This window comes from Excalfactoria chinensis, chromosome 1 (genome assembly GCF_039878825.1).
Source record: "Excalfactoria chinensis isolate bCotChi1 chromosome 1, bCotChi1.hap2, whole genome shotgun sequence".
In the NCBI taxonomy this organism is placed as follows: Eukaryota; Metazoa; Chordata; class Aves; order Galliformes; family Phasianidae; genus Excalfactoria; species Excalfactoria chinensis.
In genome coordinates, this window is record NC_092825.1 from 125901460 (window position 1) to 125924476 (window position 23017).

The 23017-nt window shown below is 44.2% G+C and overlaps 1 protein-coding gene across 1 annotated transcript; it reads right to left on the reverse strand.

Annotated features, from left to right (window-relative positions):
* Nucleotides 1-7659: 7659 nt before the first annotated feature.
* CHST10 (carbohydrate sulfotransferase 10) lies at nucleotides 7660-22479 on the reverse strand. The gene is made up of 6 exons (XM_072359582.1): nucleotides 22341-22479; nucleotides 17915-18049; nucleotides 15092-15189; nucleotides 12975-13209; nucleotides 9844-9949; nucleotides 7660-9148 (listed from the first exon to the last, which is right to left on the reverse strand). The coding sequence occupies exons 2-6, from the start codon at nucleotides 18024-18026 to the stop codon at nucleotides 8611-8613; spliced, it is 1089 nt and encodes a 362-aa protein (XP_072215683.1). The 5' UTR covers nucleotides 18027-18049; nucleotides 22341-22479; the 3' UTR covers nucleotides 7660-8610.
* Nucleotides 22480-23017: the final 538 nt, after the last annotated feature.

The following is a 23017-nucleotide window of genomic DNA, read 5'->3' on the forward strand; positions in this document are numbered from 1 at the left end:
AGGTCCCTATCCCGTACTGATGCCCAGGATTGTCCTGCTCCAGGTGTTAAACTCTGCACTTCTTGCTAAACTGCACGAGGTTTTCACTGACCAAGATCCCAGGTTTCACAGTGCTGTTCTGTCACCCAGCACAGCAAGCCTTTCCCTGCCCAATGCACAGTTTAATGCCTCCCACACAACAGTTGAAGGTGCACGCTGGCTCATCACCCAAGATCAGGGATATCGAATAATACTGACCCCTTGCATCACCCTGCTTGTCATGCTGTGCCACTTGGTGTCAAGCTGTTGCTGATTGCTTACTTTTGAGTCCAGAAGGTCAGAGGGCCTCCCATCTGCCTGCCAGGCCTTTCATCCAGCCCATGTTTCTCAGCATTCAGATGAGAGTCCTGTGGGAGGCCATGTCAAAAGTCACTTTGGAGACAAGACATATCCATGACTGTGCCCACGTCTGCAGAGCCAGCCATCCCAGGGCAGAGGGCAGAACCCAGCCTGACCCTGTCAGCCACCTGGTAGCTTCAGGAGCCTGAAAATGAATTCCCAGGGCTTGTGCTTGGCAGCCCTTGATGCCAAACGGGAAGCTGACTGCCATCCTGCTCTGTAGATCCTCATCCTTTAGCATTAACTCTTCTCATCAGCAGGGAGGTCTCCAGGATTATCTATCTGTAGATGGTCAGCAGCAGCCTTGCGCTCACATCACCCTCTAGTTGAACCCCATCCTGCCCCAAGCATTTGTAAGTAAAACACATGCAGTGTATTATGAATTCAACAGTGCATTAATGCACATCCCATAAGAGAGAAGAATTACACAGATAAACTCTTTTCCAGGAATTAAGATTGAAGTGAAGGAAAGCGTATATCGTGCCTTTCTTTTGACATGTGCTCTTCACATATTCACCACTAGAGTGAACTAGTGTGACCATCCCTCAAGAAACAGTCTGTCACTGCTCATAGCTGCTCACATCAACACTAACCTCCCCCAAACTCCTTCAGCGTCGAAGCTGTGTAGTCAAGCTCAAAAGGTAAGTAATGCTGATGTTAGAGTGGTCAGATCAGGTGTTTATATGACACTGCCTAGGGCGTGATTGAGAAAATCACCTCTATTGCTGCAGAGTTTTGCTGCCAGTAGTTATTTTCCCTAAATGCCTGTGAGGTGAAAGAACACGTACTAACACAGACTAAAAGGTGGAGATCTGACACACAGAAAGCCTAAGGAAAACATGTCCTCCTGTTTTCAAGCCTCATCAGTGTCACCTAAAATTGGATTTAATATTATATTCAGACTATGGCATCAACTGTCTTCAGTTGCAGCTGTCGACAAAAAGTACTTGTGCAAGTCACATCGCAAAGCTTGCAGTCAGTGAACGAGGAACTCATTATTAGTGGCCATTTGTGAAGTCAGTTTAGAGAACTTAATTAGCATCACTCAAACTTCTGTAAAGACTGCTGAATTGATTGTGGGATTGAATGTACTGTCAGCCAGTATGCAGATGACACTAAGCTCTGTGGTGTAATTGACACAACAGAAGGAAGGGATGCCGCCCACAGAGGCCTGGTTCAACAAGGCCGAGTGCAAGGTGTTGCATATAGGTTGGGGCCTGAATTCTTCAAAGACTTGTAGTTTCTCTAGTGGTTTTAATCACGCAAACAGCAAAAGACACATTTCAAACCTGACCTTCTCATTGGATTTTAAGTCCTTCGTCAATGGCAAAAATGAACAATAAACAAATAAATACCAACAGTACAGCACAGTAGGATTTTCAAGGGCACAACACAACCTAAGCAGCCGTCCCATTGCAAGCCAGCATTAAGGCACACCTACTGCAGGAGATCTCAGCCTGATAAGACTGGCTAAATTAGAAGTAATAAAAGTCAAAGAGAAAACCTAATTACGGCTGGCGCTGTCAGCAATCCATTCTGTAAAGGAGGCCACCTTGGCCAAATGCCGTGAGGCAGTCCCAGCCTCCTCAGAGCTGCAGACAAGGTGCTCCAGGATCCAAATCACACTGCAGAACTCACTGCCAATCCCACGTGCCTTAAACTAAGCAAAACCCAAGTAACCCAAGAGCTCCTCCACAGACACCAGCAACCTCTGGGAATGTAGCATGCATTTTACTGACAGAAAATTATTATAGTCCCTTGTGTATTTATATCATATTGCATTCATAGAGACCCTGGGCTAGGAATTGAAAGAGCACGAGAGCAGTAGGGGAAAGTAAATCTTTCTGTGCCTGCAGCACAGGTAAAACGCTCAGCAGACTTTAACGTGTTTCCGAACAGAGCATTGGGAAGAAAACTCTCAACTCCATGTGAAAGTTTCAGGTGGCTGATGAGAGTTATCATTCATCACCTGGGGTGTCAGACTGCAGCGCTGATTGCAAGCACACGCACCTCTGATCATTTCTGTGTCAGGGACAAATTAAACCAATGCATCAGATTAGCTCCTGACAGTATTCGGCATCATCTGCATTAGCAGCAAATGCTGGCAACCTACGTGCTGAATTCACCCTGCATGATTGAACCCACAGGTTACAACTGTCTTTTCAAAGCATCTGCTGATAATAGAGGCATTAATATTGGATTCCTGCTTTGTCTCCTACAGGAACTTTACACTTCCTCTAAGTACGTTACAAATATCTTTAATACCCACAGCCTCATAGGGAAAAGTTTTGCTTACATGGCACAGCCATCAATAAAACTGATTAGATGTGCCATGCCTGCAGCAACCGCCTCCATTTCTGATAGCAGCAGCTCCCTTCTGCAGAAAGCACTCATCATTCTGCCCTTCTAGGACAGGAAAGAAGAGGAGAACCGAAGCTTCGTGACTCATTTGCAGGAGGCAATACTCATCTGAGCGGCAGTGCCTTGCAGGGCCTCCTTGCACAGGGATGTCCGTGTGCCCTGTGCTGCACAGGCACTCAAGTCAGCCTGCTGGCCTGGGGCTGGCATCCAGGTGAGAAGAAATTGTATGTTAGTGTGATGCCAATCTCCTGGCGGATACAGACTGGGCTGTCTGCAACTGTGTTGTCTTTTGGCCTTACAGCTCTGCACTAAAGCCCCTTGGGTCCTTCTGGCCTATCTATAGTCCAGTTACATACTTTCCTTAAATTCCAACACCAAATGTTTAAATCTGAAGCATTTCCAGCCAGAAGCTTCAGAAAAAGAGGCTCCGAAACAGCAGAGATGTGAAAACTCTGCAAATACTGCTCCAGTACAGGAGAAGGGAGTACAAAGAAAACTGACCATGGTGTATTTTAAGCTCAAAATCCATCAGTAAGAGGATTATATTAATATATATATATATATATACACATCACTATCTAATGAAGTGATTTTCTCTCTGGCAAGCAATCATACGATAGGCCCGCACCTGGTGACAGCAGTAAGGCACCTGCCTCGTTTTCCGTCAGAATGGCATTTCAAAGAAGCAATTCATCCAACCCTAAACCCACAGAAACTAAACTAAACAATTAAAAAGAAACCAAAACAACACAACTCGGCCAACTGCATCTTACTGCTGTGTCTTAAGCTTCCACACAGAGATGCGTTTAAACAGTGCATTGAGGTTCAATGAAGAGGTGAAAAGCCCCTACCCCAGGCTTTTCCTCCTCTTCTTACTTCTGGAAGTAATTGTGACATAAATCAAGGAAATAACAGCTTTGCTGCATTTCTGCCATGCAGACACGTAGCATTTGATGGGACAAAGGTCCAGCATAGGAGCCCGTCCCAGTTACCCCAGGGAAGAACAAGTGCACGCATGCAGCTGAGACACCAGCAGAAAAATCAACGTAGGTCCCAAAAGCATCCAAGCAAGAGCAAAGAAACCAGAGCAATGGGGTGGAAATGTGAAACAGGTGTGGAAGTCCCTCGTGCTTTGCCTTTTGGTTTTGTTTTTTCTTGCTGCAACTGTTTCCCTAACCCCTTTACTCCCACACATTTCTCAATGTGTAATTTTAATCATGAGCACAAATCTCAACTGGCTTTACGGCGAAGAGCTAAGCTGAAAAGCTAATGGAAGGCAAAAGGGATGCTGGCACATGAAAGCAGACTGCAATGAAGACAGAGGCATAGAGGTGCGCTTGGGAGACCTGGCTGCTCCAGGATGCTCACTGCCTTTTTGAGAGCACAAAAGGTAGAGCATTTCAACGAACAGCCAGAAACTGGGGAAACAGTAAGTGAAAAGAGCCTGCTCTTACTCTATTCACTAAGCAGAATGAGAGTAAAATAGGCAGATCCAAAGTGAAGCTTATCAGATCCACAATAAAACCTTACTGGAACTCGCTCAAAACATACAAACAAGGATTCCAAGTACAGAACAGCAATATTTTTCCTTCAGTGGATTCCCGACCAACACGTGAAACACTGAATTGGTATCTCATGCGATCTTGATGTTTCACCATCACCACAAGTGACTCATAGCAATTTTCTTATCTCGGTTTTCTCTTTGTCTTCTCCGGTGTTACAGAGGATATTCTGTACTTCCTGCAGCCTCATCCACCCTTCTGATAAGAACGACAGGTGTCACCTCTCAGGACAAGGGAAAGAAAACTGAATAAAGAAGACTACAGGGAGGAAGAAGAAAAGGGTCTAGAAGACAAAATGTTACAACTCCTTAAATCACAACAGGCATCTAACCTGTAGTTGGCAAAAGACCCGGTTATTCCACAAAGACTTCCCCCAGCACAGCCATACATTTTCCCTAGATGAGAACCATTTGCTTCCGCATCGCTGGGAGCCTTGGCTGGTTCTCAGCATTAAATAGCTTTCCAGAGGGTGTGCAGGTGCTGGATGGTCCATGTTTACCATCCTATCTGCAGATTTGCTTTTGTCCCGTGAGCTGAGAAATGACTTGCACGCTTCCAGGGCAGTGAGGTGGGTGCTGCAGTTCCCAGTGTGCCCTTTAGCATTACTTTTCAATTACTTCCTTTCCAGGAAAGGCACTTTTTTCCTTGTCGTGACATCAGGCAGACACTGAGAGCAGATGCCTCATGCTTTCACGCTGCCATGTGCACTCTCAGACTGGTGTCTGTTCCTTGGGTGTGCATGTGCACGGCACAAGTGGCACATTGCTTCCCTAACACCTGCAGCAAAGATTCCCCAGGCTCCTCTCAGCACGAAGTCCAGTGTCTCCAGGGCTTTGATATGGCTGCATGCTGCTTCTTTCGGCCCCGTTCATCCACACGTTGTTTGGGTTTAACAGTTAGGAATTTCTACCAGCAGGGTTTCCTTTTATGCCACAAAGCAAACACACAACTTACTTCCCTTTCCCTCCTGCCTGCACTGAAAGGGAAAATGCTGACTTCAGAGCAGCGAGCCCTGAGCAGCACTCTGCTCCTACAGCAGCCTGTGACTACCAGCTGCATAGCCACAGGCCTCACAGTGCTTGCTTCACCCTGGTCACAGCGGGCTTTGCTGCTAAGAGGATAACTTAATGGTAAACCCTTCCCCACAGCAGAGGCCCAGAAAGGCTGAGGGGAGTTCTGCACCACCCACAGTGCTGCTTCTGACCTCACAGAGGTCTTCTCAAGCATGAGAAGAGGACCCACGCTGGCCTTTGCAGCTGGCACGTCACAAGCAATTACTGAGATAGACGTCCAGGACCCACATCACATGCCATGTTCCCCTTATGCCCTTACATTTCAAACAAGCACAGGTAAAACTGACACCTCCTTTCAGGTCCCTTCACATTTCCATACAAAGATGGGGCTTCAGTGTAAACCACAGTAAGACCTTGAAGCAGAAGTATTACTCACCTCTCTCGTTGTTAATTGTCAGGTACAGACACTGACAAGGCATCCTTAACATCTAAGAAACTAAATTTAAGCAATCCCTATATTATCTTTTCTTTCTCCACAAACCGTCTGGAGTGCAGATAAGATCAAAACGTGGCTTTCCCAGGCAACACAGTTATTAACAGCAACTGGAAAAAAGTAATGTTACAAAGCAGCTGGAACTGTGTGAGGGCTTCGTGGAGCTGACAACAGAGCTGGTGGCGGCAGCAGGGAGCTGCCACCCTCAGTAGCATCCAGGGCAATACTGAAATAATGAATGGGAAACAACAGGGTAAGCTGGGAAAAATCTGTATTTTCAGGGCACTTTTGAGTCGCTGCTACTTAGAAAGAACACTTCCCAAAATAAAAACCTGCATGAAGATACTAACTACTGAAAAACATCCTCGTGGCCTATGATCAGAAAGCACTCCTTGATAATTCACTGCGGGAAGTGCAGAGAAAAGAGGTTAGGCAACACCTGTAAAGACAGGTCACAGGCAAATCAATTCTGGATCTCCTTTTACTGTAAGAAAGAAGGGTAACCACTCCCATTAAAAAGCAAAACAAACAAAAATCCTCCTTATTGCTCCACAATTAATGCCATTTCATTCATTAGGACTAGCAGGACAAGAGCCTCCTTCCCACCATAGCACGCTCTGCTCACTCTGCCTACACAAGGGACTAATTCCTTCAGTCTCAAGAGCCCAGAGAACTCAACTCAGTAAGCCACTAGGAAAAAAAACATGCTGTTAAATGCTGTTACTGGAGATTCACGCAGCACTTCCCACCTGGCCATTTTTGATACACAAAGTTATTTACCCAAGAAAATAAAACCAGATGCATCTGTATCAGGAACTTGTGCTTTCAGTGGAAAACAATTCTACTTTTGTCTTTATTAGAATTAAACTCTTAAGGCCTGAATTCACTATACATTATTCACGCCGTTACATTTTAGATCGGTAGAGAGGTAATCGATCAGCTCATTAGCTCCGAAGTGTGTTTAACAATACATTTTGCTAAGCTCCCGTATTAAGAAAAACAGAGAAACCCGGAGCTGTTAACAGCTTTTTATCGTTTGTTAAGAACTAACGAGTTAGGGCACTGGAACCATTGCTTTATCTCAAATAATGATGATGATAATAATAATAACACCTTTGGAGATTTGCCACCTGGGACTATTCTCATGATGCTCAGTGAATGATCCTCCCTCATTTCATTGAGACTGTTGGGATCTTTCTGAAACCACATCCAGCCACAAAGGGCTTCCTTTCTGTGGATAGTAGCCCCCACGTCAGCTTGGCACAGCTTTCCTTTTTCACAAGTGCAAGATGCTTCCTTGCACTGATAGAGGAGCTATGGAAAACATGCTGGGGCTGCATGGAAAAGTAGATTCTATACACGCTTGACAGCCAGCAGCATATCCAGCCAGGAATGTTACACTGATCTGAAAAGTAATCCTTTAGGATCAGGGTTTTAGGGGCACCGGTTGCACTGGAGCAACAAACTGCAGGGTGAGGCAGCAGCACGCTGATGCTTATTGCTGGTGAGCCCAAACACGAGACATCTCCTTATCGGACAGAATGAAAGCACAGGCAGTTATTATGGCTGCATTCATTCAGTTCTGGTTTTCTGTTTTTTGACACACAAAACACATACAGAAATGTGAAATTCAATCTCTCGGCAAGCTGCCACCTCACCTGTTGGTAACACAAATGTTGGGCTTTTAAAACTCAGGGCAACACAGCAGCGGATCACTGGAAAACAGAAAGATCCGAATACTGCCTAGTTCAGCAGCAGGGGGATGGATTTTCAGAGGGAAAGAAACGTTCTGTTCTGCAAGGTACTGAACAGTGAGCAAGGCAGAAAAAGGAAGACCATTAACTCTAGCAGCTCTTCCATAGGTCAGCCTGCTTTTGTGGCTTCTTTATTAATCTCGACTGTTAGAAGACGAAACAAAATGTGTGGCATCTTTGATTTCTGTATGCGCTCCCACAAATAAAACTAATTCTTTATTTTAAATCATTTTTTCCTTAGACTTCCCCAAACAGTTTCACATTTCTTGTATGCTCCATTTGATTCTGGTGTTCTCAGATAACGTACACAGCCAGGAGTTAAATAATACCTTGAAAATCAAGGGTAGAACGATGAGGCTCAATAGACCAGTAGTAAGTACAATAAACACTTGACAAAAGTACAAAGATAACTGGGCTCTAGAACCAGCCCCTTTCTGAACAATTCTAAAGCTCCTGTCTAATCAAGTTCATTCTGTGAAAAACAAAAATGGGATTAGATCAGCATTACTATTATTATAGCAGCCACATGACAGAAACTAGATGATTTTACTCGTAAAGCATTCGATCAATCTTTAGTCCTGTACTGGCCTCTAATTTTCAAAGCTCATGGGAGACTGCGTGCCCTTCTCATGAGCATGAATCATCGAGCTCACGCACACGTCAGCGTTAACCTGCAGTGAAACTGCCATCTTTCTAAATACTTCACAGCGTCTTCAACTTGCGTTCTGCCTGGGAGAAGAAGGAGGAAGACTATCGCCCATTTGTTTTTCCATTGTTTTTTCTCCCTGTGAGGGAAAGGGGAGAAATGGAATCCCCTTGTTTTAGATAACCGACTCCATTCCTAATGGATTGCAATGTCACATATTGAAAATACGGTCAGTAAGCAACAACTATAAGCCCCTAACTCTTCATGTGACACATATTTCATGGAAGAACGGAGCAACATCAAAAAGCTAAAAAACAAAAGGTCATTCTCATCTCTGTCAGCGTTGCAGCTGGTATTCACGCAGGTTTCGATTAAGACACTTCCCCAGAGCTTATCCCAAGTGTCAATTAAGCAAGAAATCTGGCTCCCGATACCCAAAGAGTTTAAAATCGCCTTCAAACCGAGCATAGAGGCGCCTTATGTCTCTCTTGCTGATTCCTGAAAAATACCTCTCTACTTTTGTTTTGTTGTACACTGTTATGCCAGGTGGAATCGTGGGGTACGATACCAGACGGTCTATGCCGGCTGCTTTCAAAATGTAGGGAGCATCGTCCTCCAGGGTTTCATGGTGTCCAATCACACTGTACGTGATTTCGCAGGGGGCACAGAGCTCCACATAGGTTACCCAGTGAATGATGTGATCACCAAACTGGACATCCAGCCATCGGTGGTTGGGGTCACCCAGATAGCGCACAAAATCCTCGAACTGCAGCCCTTTGGTCTCCATGCGATTCCTTCTGTACTTACGAATGATGCTGGGAGCGATTTCGTGTCGGTACCAGGGCTCAAAGCGAGGATTGTGCACAAACTTGTCTTTAAATGCAGAAATAAGTCTCTCAAATGGATCTCGAACGATAAAAAACTTGAAGTATAAATTCAGTCTAAACAGAAGAAGGAAGAAAAAAAAAGAAGAAGAAGATTGAATAATTATGAAAATATAAGCAGCGCCCAACAAAGGCTTACAGACTGTATGGAAACACTGACCACAGAGAGCAAGATAATCTTATGCTATTTACACAGTCCATCAGTACTATCATCAATAGGACTTGAAATACAACGTTCGTATTTTTCACTGTAAGTTTTTCTATACAGGACAAAGCGTAAGTAGAGCTTCCTCACCTTTCACATTCTATTACAGCTGGAGATGCTTAGTTTATCAGAATCCAAATAAACAGGAGACCAAATCATAGAATCATAGAATCACAAGGTCGGAAAGGACCTATAAGATCATCTAGTCCAACCGTCCTCCCTTTACCATACCTACAGAAAACCCCTAAACCATATCTCCTAGCTCCCTATCCAGACGCATCCTCTGTGATGCTGAAAGCTCTGAATTCAAGATACTTTTAACGTTATGAGGGTAAGCTAAAAATAAAATTAAAATACATAGTCACACTGGAAAAGTGGCTCAGTGCAGCTGAATGCAACAGAGGGTTGCAGTTTTCAGTGCCGGGTAGTTAGACAAATCATTGCTTCGGCATGAAGTGTTTCAGCTGAATGTTAGCTCTCCTCTCTGCTCACCCCATTTCTGACTCCAAGCCCCTGCCACGTCCCCAGGAAGCCATCCATCTCTTACCGCTTTTTAATTTCAGAGTCACTGAAGGAGGACAGGCGTGGAAGGCCATTCTTCTCATGATCGTGTACAATGCTTTCGGGGATCTCATCTATGGAAGAATACGCTCCTAGAAAAAATTGAAAAGAGAGCAAGAGGATTTTTTCAAGAGGTATTAAAAAAAAAAACAAACAACACAAAACCAAACATACCTTTTTCTCACAGCTTTTTGGTTTATCTCCGTTTCCCTTATCTTCAGTGTTTATGGTTACCGTGTTTGACGCTGTTTGACAAAAGATTCTGACCATAAAGATGAAAACTGTCAAAATTCTTATAGAATCACAGAATGGCCTGAGTTGAAAAGGGCCACAGTGATCATGTAGTTTCAACCTCACTGCTATGTGCAGGGTTGCCAGCCAACAGACCAGACTGCCCAGAGCCACATCCAGCCTGGCCTTGAATGCCTCCAGGGGTGGGGCATCCACAGCCTCCTTGGGCAACCTGTTCCAGTGCGTCACCACCCTCTGTGTGAAAATCTTCCTCCTAATATCTAACCTAAACCTCCCCTGCCTCAGTTTAAGACCATTCCCCCTTGTCCTATCTCTATACATCCTTGTAACCCCCCCTTCCTGTTTATACACTCCCTTCAAGTACTGGAAGGCCACAAGGAGGTCTCCCTGGAGCCTTCTCCTCCCCAAGCTAAACAAGCCCAGATCTCAAGGCTACCTGACACCAAAATCCAAGACCATGGGGCATGATCATCAGCTATTACACTTACACCTGTAACTTCCCACTTCAGTGTCCCCATTGTCTTTTCCTCTGCCCACACATACAAACGGGAAGACTTGAGAATTAACTCCAGAGAAGAAATCAGCATTTTTTTCTGAGTTTCTACCACCAGCAAAAAATAAATGCTTTGGGCTGCTTTCGTAACCGTGTCAATGCAAAAGCACTGTGCTGTTAGGATCCATAAAATTCCTTTAACGGCTACACTATACTCAAACAAAAATTCCAATCATACAATATTGCACGGATCGAAAAGCACTAAAATTAACAATAAAAAAGCCTCCAGATACTCTTTTCCCCCCCCCCCCCCCAAGGATGTAAACTGACAAGAAAACCCGTCACTAAATTCTCATGCATTCTTTTTAAGAATCCAATCGTGGAAGTTGTTGTGACCTTGAGAAACATCTCATGTGGCCTCTTGGGCCTCAGGAGTAAGCCTTAACACAGAGCATCATTTCAGAAAGGTAACATGTAGTAAGAACAGGCTGATGCAAAGCAAGCTGTTTAGGTGAAAGCCTCTGTGGCATTCTCTGTTCCAATATTCTTACCGCAGAAGTAATGCAGATAATTAAGGCTTCAATAAAAACCTTAGGAGCAGTCGTTATTGTGGTGAATAATGCACACAACTCAGATTTATCATTGTGTGTGTGGGGGGGAAATGCTTTATTAATTTGAGTTTTCTAACTATATTATTTGGTACTCTACAGGAATTCCATGTGCACAGTTAGATGTCAGAATAGATACCTCAGAAACTGAATGCTTTTATTCATCCAGAGCTGAGGTGCAATACAAGCAGTGTCAGAATTAGTTTCCCCACGGTGCCACAGCTGTGTTTCTCCATCCTGAACCTCCACATACCACTTTTAGATGCAGAGTATTTCCCTCTACGTATCAGTTCCATTTTTGGAAACTACCCAAAGTGACAAAAGTTAGACCAATGAAAGAGATGGTCCTCATCAGCACACGCTCGCATACTGACAGCCCAAGGCAAAAGCGACCAGTATTTATACAGACACAATTCTCTATCATTATCCAACATGCCTGAACTTGGAATCTGAAAGTGAAAAGTTCCCTGCTAGTAAGACATCAGTTATCCTCCACTGAACACAGACAAAAAACTCTGCCTGTCCAGAGCAATTCTTTGCATGTTGTCTGTTAAAAACAGGCAAGGGAAGGTAGTTCTAATACACTCATGTAGTTTCATACTCAGTATTTTTTTTCAAGTGCAGTCTACATAGACATTTAAGAAACAAGTGCGTACCTCTGTGCATACATGTCTTTTCTGGATTTTAAGCTCTGATCCATAGATCAAAACTGAAACTAATATTCAAGTCTTTGGAGATATGCTCCTTTGTACAAAAGTTTTGCTGAGGAACTCAGTTCCTTTGTCAACTTGTGACTCTTTCCTTCTTGGTATGTGAACTACCTCATGCAAGGTCAAGAACACATAAATAGAAGCATGGAGCTGGCTGTTCTCAGGGTTCTCATAACAAGGATTGGTTCATAGTGTTCAGGTATTATCACCCATACCTTGATGAGCTGTGTCACCTGTAAAATCACTTAAGGGCTCCAACTGACCTGACTATATATTAGAAAGTCAGAGCCCTGGTACACAGACAAGCAAGATGATGCCTTACGTCAAATAAAGGTGTGTTATATTAAATATGATCAAGTTAAGTATGGGTGCACGCAGTGGTGCAGTGGGAACCTGGAGGAAATAATTTACTTGTATTGGCATGCCATGCTACTAGAAGTAGGTACAAGTAGACAGAACTTGCCTCATAGATTGCTACTCAAATGCCAGTCCTTTTACTCCTTCTTTTAGTCTTTTATAACATACCTTTGTTGATGAAACTCTACCTTTAAGTGCCTCAGAATCTTCCTAACTCTTAGCTTGGTGGTTACACATGCATATGATTTCACCACTACAGATCTACTGCTGAATTCTAATAAGCTTTCCTCATGCCCTAAAAAGTGAAGTTACAAGCTGGTGGGTTCAAGATTTTGTACAGTCGTTTCTTAGGGAATTGTGGTACCCTGTAATTTACTTGTTTCAAACCCTTTAAATCAGTGCCACTCCTTCAAAGATAACAAACCTACCTACCACATGCAGATGTGTACTATTATGACTCAAAGAATTTTTGAGCCAAACAATAACAGTACTTATTTTCACAGAAAGAACGGGTTTATTTTCTTTAAAAATAGACCTTCTGAAAGGATTAGAAGCAACTGCGACGAATGAGCAGCTGAAATTAAGTATCAGCCTACTGGAAGGCAGAAAGAATCCATTTTAGTCTTGTCCCAGTTGGACAGATTCTGCTCTTTCCTCCCCCTCAAAGAAACCCACACACCCACAACTGAGTAGATACCATTTAAAACGATCAGGACTTTTTTCCACTGAGTGTTGCCCACTTTCGGTGTCTGACAAAACAGGATCTTGTGCTTGTCACACACAAATATTCGGTCCAAGACGAACTTGGAAACTGCAGTGTGAGAGAGATTTCTCAATGCAGTGTCTCTGCAGACATTCCGGAGAAGCTCAAGTCTTTCCATATGAACCAGGGGATGGTGTAGCAGATTTCCAGTAAAAGCGTTTCCAGTTGGCTTTATAAAATAGAGGGGAGAAAGAAAAAAAGTACAGATATTTAGTTTTCAGATCAAACTCTAAACTGTAAGAGTCCCCAAACTGTGCATCACAATGATCCCTATGCTCATGATAACACTGCTAAACATCAAGACATGAAGACATGAAGACATCACAGCTTTCTTCCTGCACTGCTGCTGTATGTGTTGGTACATGGCATTCCTCTTATCCAAAAACTGATGACCTGTTTAACAGGTCTCACTTCTGTAAGGCTACAACCACGTCCTTCTGGCCTCATGGTTAGTCAGGAAAGAGAAAGAACAAGATTGTCTGATACACAGATGATGTGTATCCTCCTTCCACTGACTGTGATTTACACACCTGGATCTGGGAAGGAAAAGAGATAACAGTGTCCTCAGAAAAACAGGTTTTACACTGCCAGTGCTTTGTCAATAGCAAAGAAGAATTCACTTATAGTTTTGGCACAGCACAGCACATTATGGTGTCAAACTTTTCTTTAGCTTTGTAACTTATTTTAATGCTGTTACCTTTTGCAGCAAGCACGATGTTAGAAAGACATACTGCAAAGTGAAGTACATTGTTCTTATTTTCATAAATAACTCTCAGGCTTTCACTCTGGAGGGGCTTTGTTATTACTTAAGTAAATATAAGAAACTGAATTTGACAAGGTCCAGTGCCTCCAAGCATTGTCATCTGTATCTTTATACAGGTACTTTAGATAGTGCCCCAGCAACATATGAGAAAGGGAATGGTTTTACATTTTGTCCCAATTATTCACAAGGAAAAAATAAATAAATACATAAATAATCTCATTCTGCTTTTTCTGCTTGCTAGTCCTCTCTAACATTCCCTGCTCAAGATGCAGCTTAGATGGCCTGACAGATTGCTTATCTATCGAAACAATTCCTTTTGCACGTGACCAGAATCAATATTATTGTTCTGCGGTTCATGCTTTCACAAAGTCAGGAGGGGATAGTTTTGGATCAAGAAATCTTATTATCCTCTTCCATACAAGTAAAGGAAGATATTAAGACTTGCTACATGGAACTGCCAGACTTTCACTGAACGAAGCCTTTCTCCCAGGTACAGTGAAGGTAACTTAAACTTCCTTTAAACATAAATAAAGTGCCATGCTTATATAGATAGCCACATTCCATGCTGCTTTACAGAAATACTCTAAATATTAGGTGACTGATATACCCAATGGCAAAAAATTGGCCCTAGCCCTCCATGCAAACAGCCTGAAGTTCACATTTGCACGTGGAATTTTCAGTTTCCTTGAGAATTAGCAAGGAATTTGCTAAGAACCACATCTGTTCTGCTTTATTTCTGAAAGTACACGACTGTGCATTTGGATCTACTTGTATTGAATACCATTGTGGTTGTGTTTTACTTTGGACAAATTCTGCAATGCAAAGCACAAAGAGCACAGAAGATGAAGAAAAAAAATGGTATCTGATAAAAAGAATCAGAAAGACCAAACAAAGGACTAGGAGGAATGAAAATAAACAAGACTCAGGCTTGCCCTCAAGAACTGTGAACCTGATGATTATAACAAGACACCTAAGACGCTATAACAAGTAACCCAAGATGGAACCGTTATATAAGAAAGGCTAGCACAAACTGATTGACCTGACTTGATAAAAGCGGTAGTGCAACTATGCTCTCCTAAAGGTGGAAATGCATTAATTAGGATAGATAGAAGGTTATTGTAACAAAGTAGCTTTGGGAAGCTAAAAGGAATACTGTTGGCTCTATGAAAATAAAAGTCTGAATAATGATTCCTGTCCAGCAGTTCCTTTAACCACAGGAAACCCTTACATAATCTCTCTTTTCTCCCACTCTTTAATACGTGTAAACTCTTATCTTAATGGTACGCACCTGGAATTCTTTAGTCCAATGCTTTTCCTCTGGCACACGTGCCTCCTCCACTTTTGTTACAGCTGTCAGTATTAATGTCTCTTGTTTGGCACCATAGCCTGAAGAAGGAATAAAAGACAAGAACGTTATGGAGGCTGGGAGGAAAGAAACAGTTTCTGCTTTACAGCTAATACAGTGGAAAAACATTCTCTGCAATAAGCAGGCAAAACATGAGGATTCGTTTTCAGATGAGAAAGTACCAGAAAAGTCATGAGAGGCTATGAATATTTTAAAGAACATACTCTCTGGGAATTTTGGATGCAATTTTAATTTAGTTTTCTCAAAGCAACACGACCATCATCTTTTTTGAGGGGGCTTTTAGAAACAAACTGCATGCGAAGAAACACAGAAATTAAAAATCAAAATATCAAGAGAAATAATAATGTTTGCATGGGTCTTAAGATCTGATATTTGCATTTTCTTTAGTAGAAGAACAACTGGATGCATCTGACAGCACAATACCTTTATTTTTCAATAAACTTCCTCCAGCAAATCTAAATGAAAACTGTAATCTAGTAGGCTTCTGCCCTTCCCAAGTCCATATTGGTAGGTAGGTTTCACCTACTCTAAACTCTTAGACATTATCAAAAGAATAAAAAGAAAGCACTGTTAAGGAGCACCTTTATTTCCTTGGCCCTCTAAGCAACAGATCTATTCAGCACTAAAGAATACAAGATCCCTTTATCATTTATTACTGGAACGATGTCTTTTCCTTAGAGATTTCCACAAGGAGAAAAACAAATTCAGTTAATACGTTCATTCTTTTTTAATTATTTTAGAGCAGCTAGTAGTTCCAGATGAAATTAAAAGTATGTAAGGGAAAAACCTCCTGCATCTTCTGCAGTTTGCACGCTACAGGGCAACTGAAAAACAACACAAGTCTGTAGCCTTACACGATGCGGAAAGAAAAAAATAATAATAATGTGAAGTTTTCCCTAACCACAATGGGAAAATAGCTGGATCTCTCCCTCAAGATTTCTTTCTATCCAAACTGAACTATTTTCCCCTTCATGTCGTTCATTCTTTTATGAATAGTCTTTCTTCATCTGCATCCACAATTGTTTACGGTTTTATGCTCAAGAAGACATCTACAGTTTATTCCCCCTTTATAAGGGAGAACTCTACCATGACTATGCTGGATTTTAACCAAAGGCACAGACGGAAAAGCAACTTAAAACTGAAAGGAATGCCACATCCCTAAGTGCCACATCTACATGTCCCCTGCATGGCTCATGGGACAATGACTGCACCACTTCCCTAGGCAACCTATTCCAATGCATTACCAATCTTTCTGAGAAGAAATTTTTCCTAATATCAAACCCGAACTTCCCCTGGCACATCTCCGTGTTTTGTTTTGTTTCTTTAATTATTATTTCTTTAATATAATAAAAGTTCTTCCAGAATTAGCCATCCTGCTTACTTAGGCTTTCTCCTGGTGTATTCACATTTCTTCCCTTCATCGGTCCCAATACAAACACTGCAAACTCCAATGCATACATACTCGTGGCTTTGTAAGACTGAAGCTTAAAAAAATTATAGAGCTCCTGCTCAGAGATCTATCCAAATAGGAAAGAGGACTCAGCACAGATGAAAAAGAAAAGGGAAAAAAAATGGCAAGGCAAGATAATGGAAAGCAAATAAATGCAGAGGGTGTGCTCCAGTTATTTGTTATTTTAAGTACATTTTAGTTCCTCTGACAACTTCTGGTGGAAATAACCACTCACATAACACTTAAGCTCAGAAACAAGAGTTGCCATAGCATGAAATACAGGAACATTTAACTGCCTTACATAAGGCTGGCTCATTTGCAGATATACCAAGGTTCAGAAAAGCTAAGACTGAGGAAATCTACGAAGTTAGTCTATAGGTTTCACCTGTAAGACATGCTGGGCAAACCTTCACACAAGTTTTAAAAGGTACGCCTTTTGAAAGGCACACCCAGCAGATTTATCTGCTATCAGGTCAATGATACAGAAAGCACTAGTGATCCCAGTGCTTCAGAAGCTACATACTTTTTGTGTATTTTAAGCAGATACAGAAGTACGGATGTCTTAGAACTACATGTTGTGTCATAAGCTCCCTGTAGGACTTTTTTGTCCTAACACCAGCTCTTCAGTGGACTTTCTTCAGGAAACTATAACATGCTGTGTGGTGTCATCAAATGGCTTAAATTCCCCACCAGTTTAACACCATCTGGGCTACTTATGCTAAGCAAAAGCCTACAAGCTGTTTGTCAGTCAAACAGCAGAGGATAAAGCTGAATGCAAGAAGCAGGGCAGAGGTGGCTAGGCTAAGTGTGCTGTGAAAGAAAACAAGCTTTGCATGAAATCAAGCTCTACACAATGCTGCCACAGTTACAAGAGGACAGAAACTAGTATTTGTGGGAGCTTTATTTTGGTCATTTTTAAACAGGTAGCTTTGCTCCGCTATTTTGTACACACATTCCCCTCTTAGGAGATGAAGATACTCACACTGAGTACATCTGAAAAAATGGACCTCACAAGACAAAACTGCTAAACAGGTTTTCCTCTGCTCATAACCACTAAGAAAAAAAAGGGGGGGGGGGGGGAGGTGGGAGGGATCTGATACAAAATTTGCAGACTTCTACCAAAACAAGCAGGAACTGAATATCAGCACTGACATTTCTATAGATTTATTTGTTCTGTTCTCAGACCTACTGAAAAAGAGTGGCAATGTCTTGGGAAGCGTTTTGCACAGGAAGTGCGTTTATGTGAATGATTACGCCGTCTCCTCTTTCCCACCAAACATTAAACTTGAACTTACCATCTGGATCTTTAAAAGTCAGTGTGATAAACTTGCTGGCAACCATGAACATGAATATCACCCAAAAGCATGCAGCTAGAAGCAGCCACTGGTGGTGCATGTTGTCAGACATGAGCCATATAAAGTTGTTGCTTCCTGTTTGAAAGAGGAAAGATAGGCACATGAGTACTTTTTGGTCCAGTTTAGAAAAACGCTCTCCATAACCAAACTCTAGTTGTGTATATCGCAGAATAACCAAGCTTGGAAATTACTCCAAGCCCAGCCCAACTGTCCACCTATCACCAATATTTCCTCACTAAACCGTGTCCCTCAGTACAACATCTGAATGTTTCCTTAACACTTCCAGGGACAGTGATTCCACACCTTCTTGGGCAGCCCATCCAGTTCCAAACCCCTGCTGTGTGCAGGGCTGCCACCCACCGGATTAGGCTGCCCAGGGCCAAGCCAGCAAACCTCCCATTATTTTTGAGGGTAGATCTTTTCCCTCATTTAAATTTATGAGGCGACTGATCACAGGACAAGAAGGTAAAATGAGGTAAGCTCCCCTCCCCAAGGTGGCCAGTCAGCAGATCAACGTTAACAGTATTCATAGCTATCCTGTGTCAAGTCAGGACACACAACACACTCCTCTCCTGCCCAACCAACAAGAGCCACAGGCCAGATGCTATGGAGCCAGAACGCTAAGCTTAACCCAAAGCTGTATTTAAAGGCAGTAATGTTGCTTTTCATTTTGTCACTTTTGTTGCCAGTAAAGTATTAACTGGAAAGTTTTGATTTCCGTGATACTAAGTATTACTCACACAGCCAGCAGGAGGGGTTTCCTCCCAGCCCTAAGTGAACTGTTCCTTTTGAAAATATCAATAATGCAACTTCAGAACACTTCACCAAACAGGATTTAAATCAAATACTTTATACAGTGAGATTCTCACAACAGTCTTGAGAGATCTGTAGACATGCAAAAAACCAAAACAAAACCACCTGCATGGCGTGTGATCACAGACGCAGAGCCACTTGAATGAACTGTCAGAGAGCAGGGGCCCCCATTCCCAGCTAAGATGATAAAATCATGGTAGTTAATGCTTCTGAGCAAAGCCTGTATTATTTCTTTGGCTGTATACCAGTATTTTGCCCTTTCATACCCACAAAACTTAAATAACAGAAGCTTTTGACATTCTTCCAACGCATCCATCTGCCACACCCTTACTCCTGCTACAGGTGCTGACTGCTTTTCCAACTAGCTTTTGCCTTCCAGCAATGCAAATGCTTCCAAGAAGAGCTCTTGCTGGAGCTGACAGATGTGAAACATCTCCAGGGTACACCAAACACCTGTGCAGGCAAGGCAAGCAGCTGAAAACAGATGGGGGGGATCTCACCATACCATTACACTAATGCCAAATTTCCCCAAACTATCAGCTCCCAAACATCCTCATTTTGAAGTATACTACAATATTGGCTATCTTCTGTTCAAGACACCAGAATTCACCACAAATTTTCTTTCAGATATGCTGGTTTTTCAAAGACATGACAAATGGTCTGAGACAGACCCTCTCATCTATCCCTGCTCTACATAAAGCCAGCAGAAACAGAGCTATGACAGTTAGAGTACCCTGCTAGGCCAACTTTTTTCATAATGATGATGGATACACGTCATTCAGTAAGGAATGCAGATCTCTGTTGCTTTTAGTAATTTATGTACTGTAGTTGCATGAAGTTGAGTTGAATGTCATGGGGAGAGCAGCTCCAATGCACTCTGACTTGGAAAATGACAGCAGTCAGCACTCACAGGGCCTGCAGCCAGATCCTCTGCTCTATGCGTAGGCCAAAAATGGGACAGGATCATAGTCACATCCATAACAATCACCATTATTATCCCTCAATACTCTGAAGCTGAAAATAAAATACTAAGTCATTTATGCACAAAGCAAATCTAAAAGCATATTCTCTGACGGAACTGTGTTGTCAGAGGATTTATCAAAATGTAATTACAATGGCTGGCACGATTACTCACTTCCAGCACCTAAACAAAACTGCATCTACCTCAAGAAGCAGAACTATTCAAAGTGACACACTTTGAATCATCATTCTCACTTCAACGAGATGACCATTAACATTTTTAAAAGAAGGCGTTTCTGTTGTTCCCCTTTCTCTAGCTTTTTCTTTCCTAATAAAGATATTTTTACCATTTTCACATACAGTAATCACACCTCCTCGTCTATCTCCAATCTAATGCAATTTCCCTTTCCTCTCCTGCTACTTATTTTCTAATGAACACACATGCATACATATTAGCTCCTCTTTAAATGTTTCCTCTGACTTCTAAATGCCCATCGTTGCATAAAATATTCCTTCTTTACAAGGAGAAAAACCAAGAACACTGCTGAAGGCTCAGTTCGTCCTGTCATAACATAACACAGAGGGACTTTTCAAATTGCTCCTTTTCCATGTTATTGCAATTCTATGTTCTTTAGAGGCACAAGAGCCAAAAAGAAGGAAGAAAGGAAAAAGAACAAAGAAAACCCACCAACCTTCTCTCCGTGTATTCCTCTGTTCTTCCATCTCTGGCTATCTGCCCTGTATCCAAATTGGCACACAGCCCTCAGGGCAGTCAGGTGCCAGTTTTCCCAAAGCATGTACAGAAGCACAATGGGGAACAACATATACACAACCGTGAACCAACTCAATAAGTGGAAGACTTGACCTGTCTGTGAGCAATGTCCTATCTGGAAAAAACTGGGGAAAATCATTCTTCTTCATATGAATGACAGAACAGAGTGCAGAATGTCAGAATCATGGCATCATCGAGGTCAGAAAAGACCTCATCTAGTCCAACCATCAACCCATCACCACCATATCCACGAAGCCATGTCCCCCAGTATCACATGTATTTAAATATTTATCCTGAACGGGAAGTTTTGTCTTATCCTCTTGTTATGCTACTTAAGCCATTCCCTTCTGCTCTCCAGAAGTTGGTCTTCCATCTACTTCAGAAGAGTTTTTAAGGTGCAAGTATGAATGACAATCATCAAAGCAAGCTGGGCCCTGGTAGCCATAGAGCTGGCACACATGATCCACCAATGCTGAGAGCTGGCAGCCATCCCCAGAAACCAAAGACATGCCTTGGGAATGAATAGGGCTATGCAGAACACAATGGCAGGAGACTTGAAGGTTTAAGCAGTATTAAAGCTCAAAGCATAGGCCCCTGCTTGGCAGTTTATGGTGCCTGGGCAGGGGCTCCTTGGTGGGACAGTGCACAGTGAATGACAGCAGCACACTAGGAGCCTCCAACCATCAACCTGCTTGCCTATCAGCACATGACTAATGGCATAACTTGAAGTGCACAGCAAAGAGCAAACAGGAATGAGATAAGATATCCAATTCATTTTCATCAAAGCCTCCCCTCTCTTCACAGAGGGGATTAACACAGAGGTTAACAGATCTGGACAACTTCTCGTACTTAAATAAATAAATAAGAACCAAAACCTTTCACAGGCTCATTTGTTAAAATCGAGTGGTGCTGCTAAATGTCATAAAGCACATTACAACAGGTATTTTTGAGAGCTGATTGTATCCGAAGGCTTTGCAGCACCTTGAGAACATTAACAGGCTTATCTCCCGCTCTCATAAGACGGTGCTGGACAGCTCAGCATATGCCGAGCACGTGTAGCTCACCTGTCAGCAGGAAGGCAGAGAGCTAACAGCCGCATCACCCTCCTGGGCCACATGTGGGCTTGGTGTGAAGGGGCTTTGGCAGATGGCAGCCACGCTGGGAAGCATGGCAAGGCACTCAGCTCAGCGCTGGGAGCCAGCCTCCTAGCCAGACACCGGGGCCACACAGGGCCCTGAACGCTCTTTGTAGGGTGGCAGCAGCTATTACTCCAGCATCAGGACTTCCCCATCCGGCTAAATGCTGAGGTGCTCATTGCCTCAGGGGAGGGATAAAAGCACGGGGAGCCCACACCAGGAACACGGAATACTACTCTGGTGTGACAGTCACGGGCTGCATCAAGCAAAACCTATCCACAACCCAAAAGCCAGACTCTGGGTGCTAGCAGGAGATGGAGCTTGGCTAACCAGAAGCAAACTTTCCTAGTTAAGGAGGAGAAAATCGTCCCTGCCGGAGCCATAAGCAAAGCTTCTCGCTCCGTGCAGGGCACACAGCAGCTCTACCCCGCCGCTGACAGCCCGGCCTGCCGCCGCCGCAGCTCCCGGGGCCGGGCCTCGGCCGCCCGCTCCGCGACCACTGGCGAAAAGTAACGTCCTGCGGGGGACAGCGCCTCATCCCCGCGGCAGCTCCAGGCACGGCGACCCGCCTCCCACCGCGGCTCCCGGCCTGCTCCAGCCGCCCTGCTGCTGTCCTCCGGGCCTCCAGCCGAGCAGCAGCCCCTCCCGGCTCGGAAGGCGCGAGGCGGAAATGCCGCCGACTCACCGGCCCTACGGCGCCGCTCCCACGCAGCTCCGGACCCCGCGGCGGGGCGCCGCTCCGGACCGGGCCCGCCTCACGCGGCGGCCCAGCGAGGCGGCCCCGGCTGCCGCATCCCCCGGCCCGGTTGCGGGCGGCGGCGGCGGCGCCTTCCCGCTCAGCCCCGATTACCGCTGCTGCTACTGCCGCCGCCGCCCAGCCCTGCCGCCGCCGCCGCCGCCTCCATTTCCTCCCGCCGCGGGCAGGCCCCGGCCTCGGCCGCGCCCCCAGCCCCGCCGCGGGGAAGGAGTGGAAGGTGGAGGCCGCCGTGGGGACGGCTCGCTCCGCTCCGAGCAGACGCAGCGTCCCCCCCGGCCGCCGGCCTTGGGGCGGAGGCAGGAGGGAGGGAAAGATGCTCGCCTCGCCCCGCCCTGCCCCGCCTCACCTCGCTCCGGTGGGAGCGGGATGCCTCAGCCCGCAGGCCCTGGCCCCAGAGAGCCCCTTTCCCGCAGGTAGCCCTTCTCGGTGGGGCGCTAAAGCTGACGGATAGGCGTATACTGACTGATCTATTCCTCTGAAGATGTCTTGAATAGTTCCTTAATGCTGCTCTGAGACCATGTTTCCCAAGCCCTGCAGGAGTGAAGCTCCGGCTGTGGAAGCCCGTGTAGGAACGAGTGACGGTGGGGCAAAGCCCTCCCATTTGA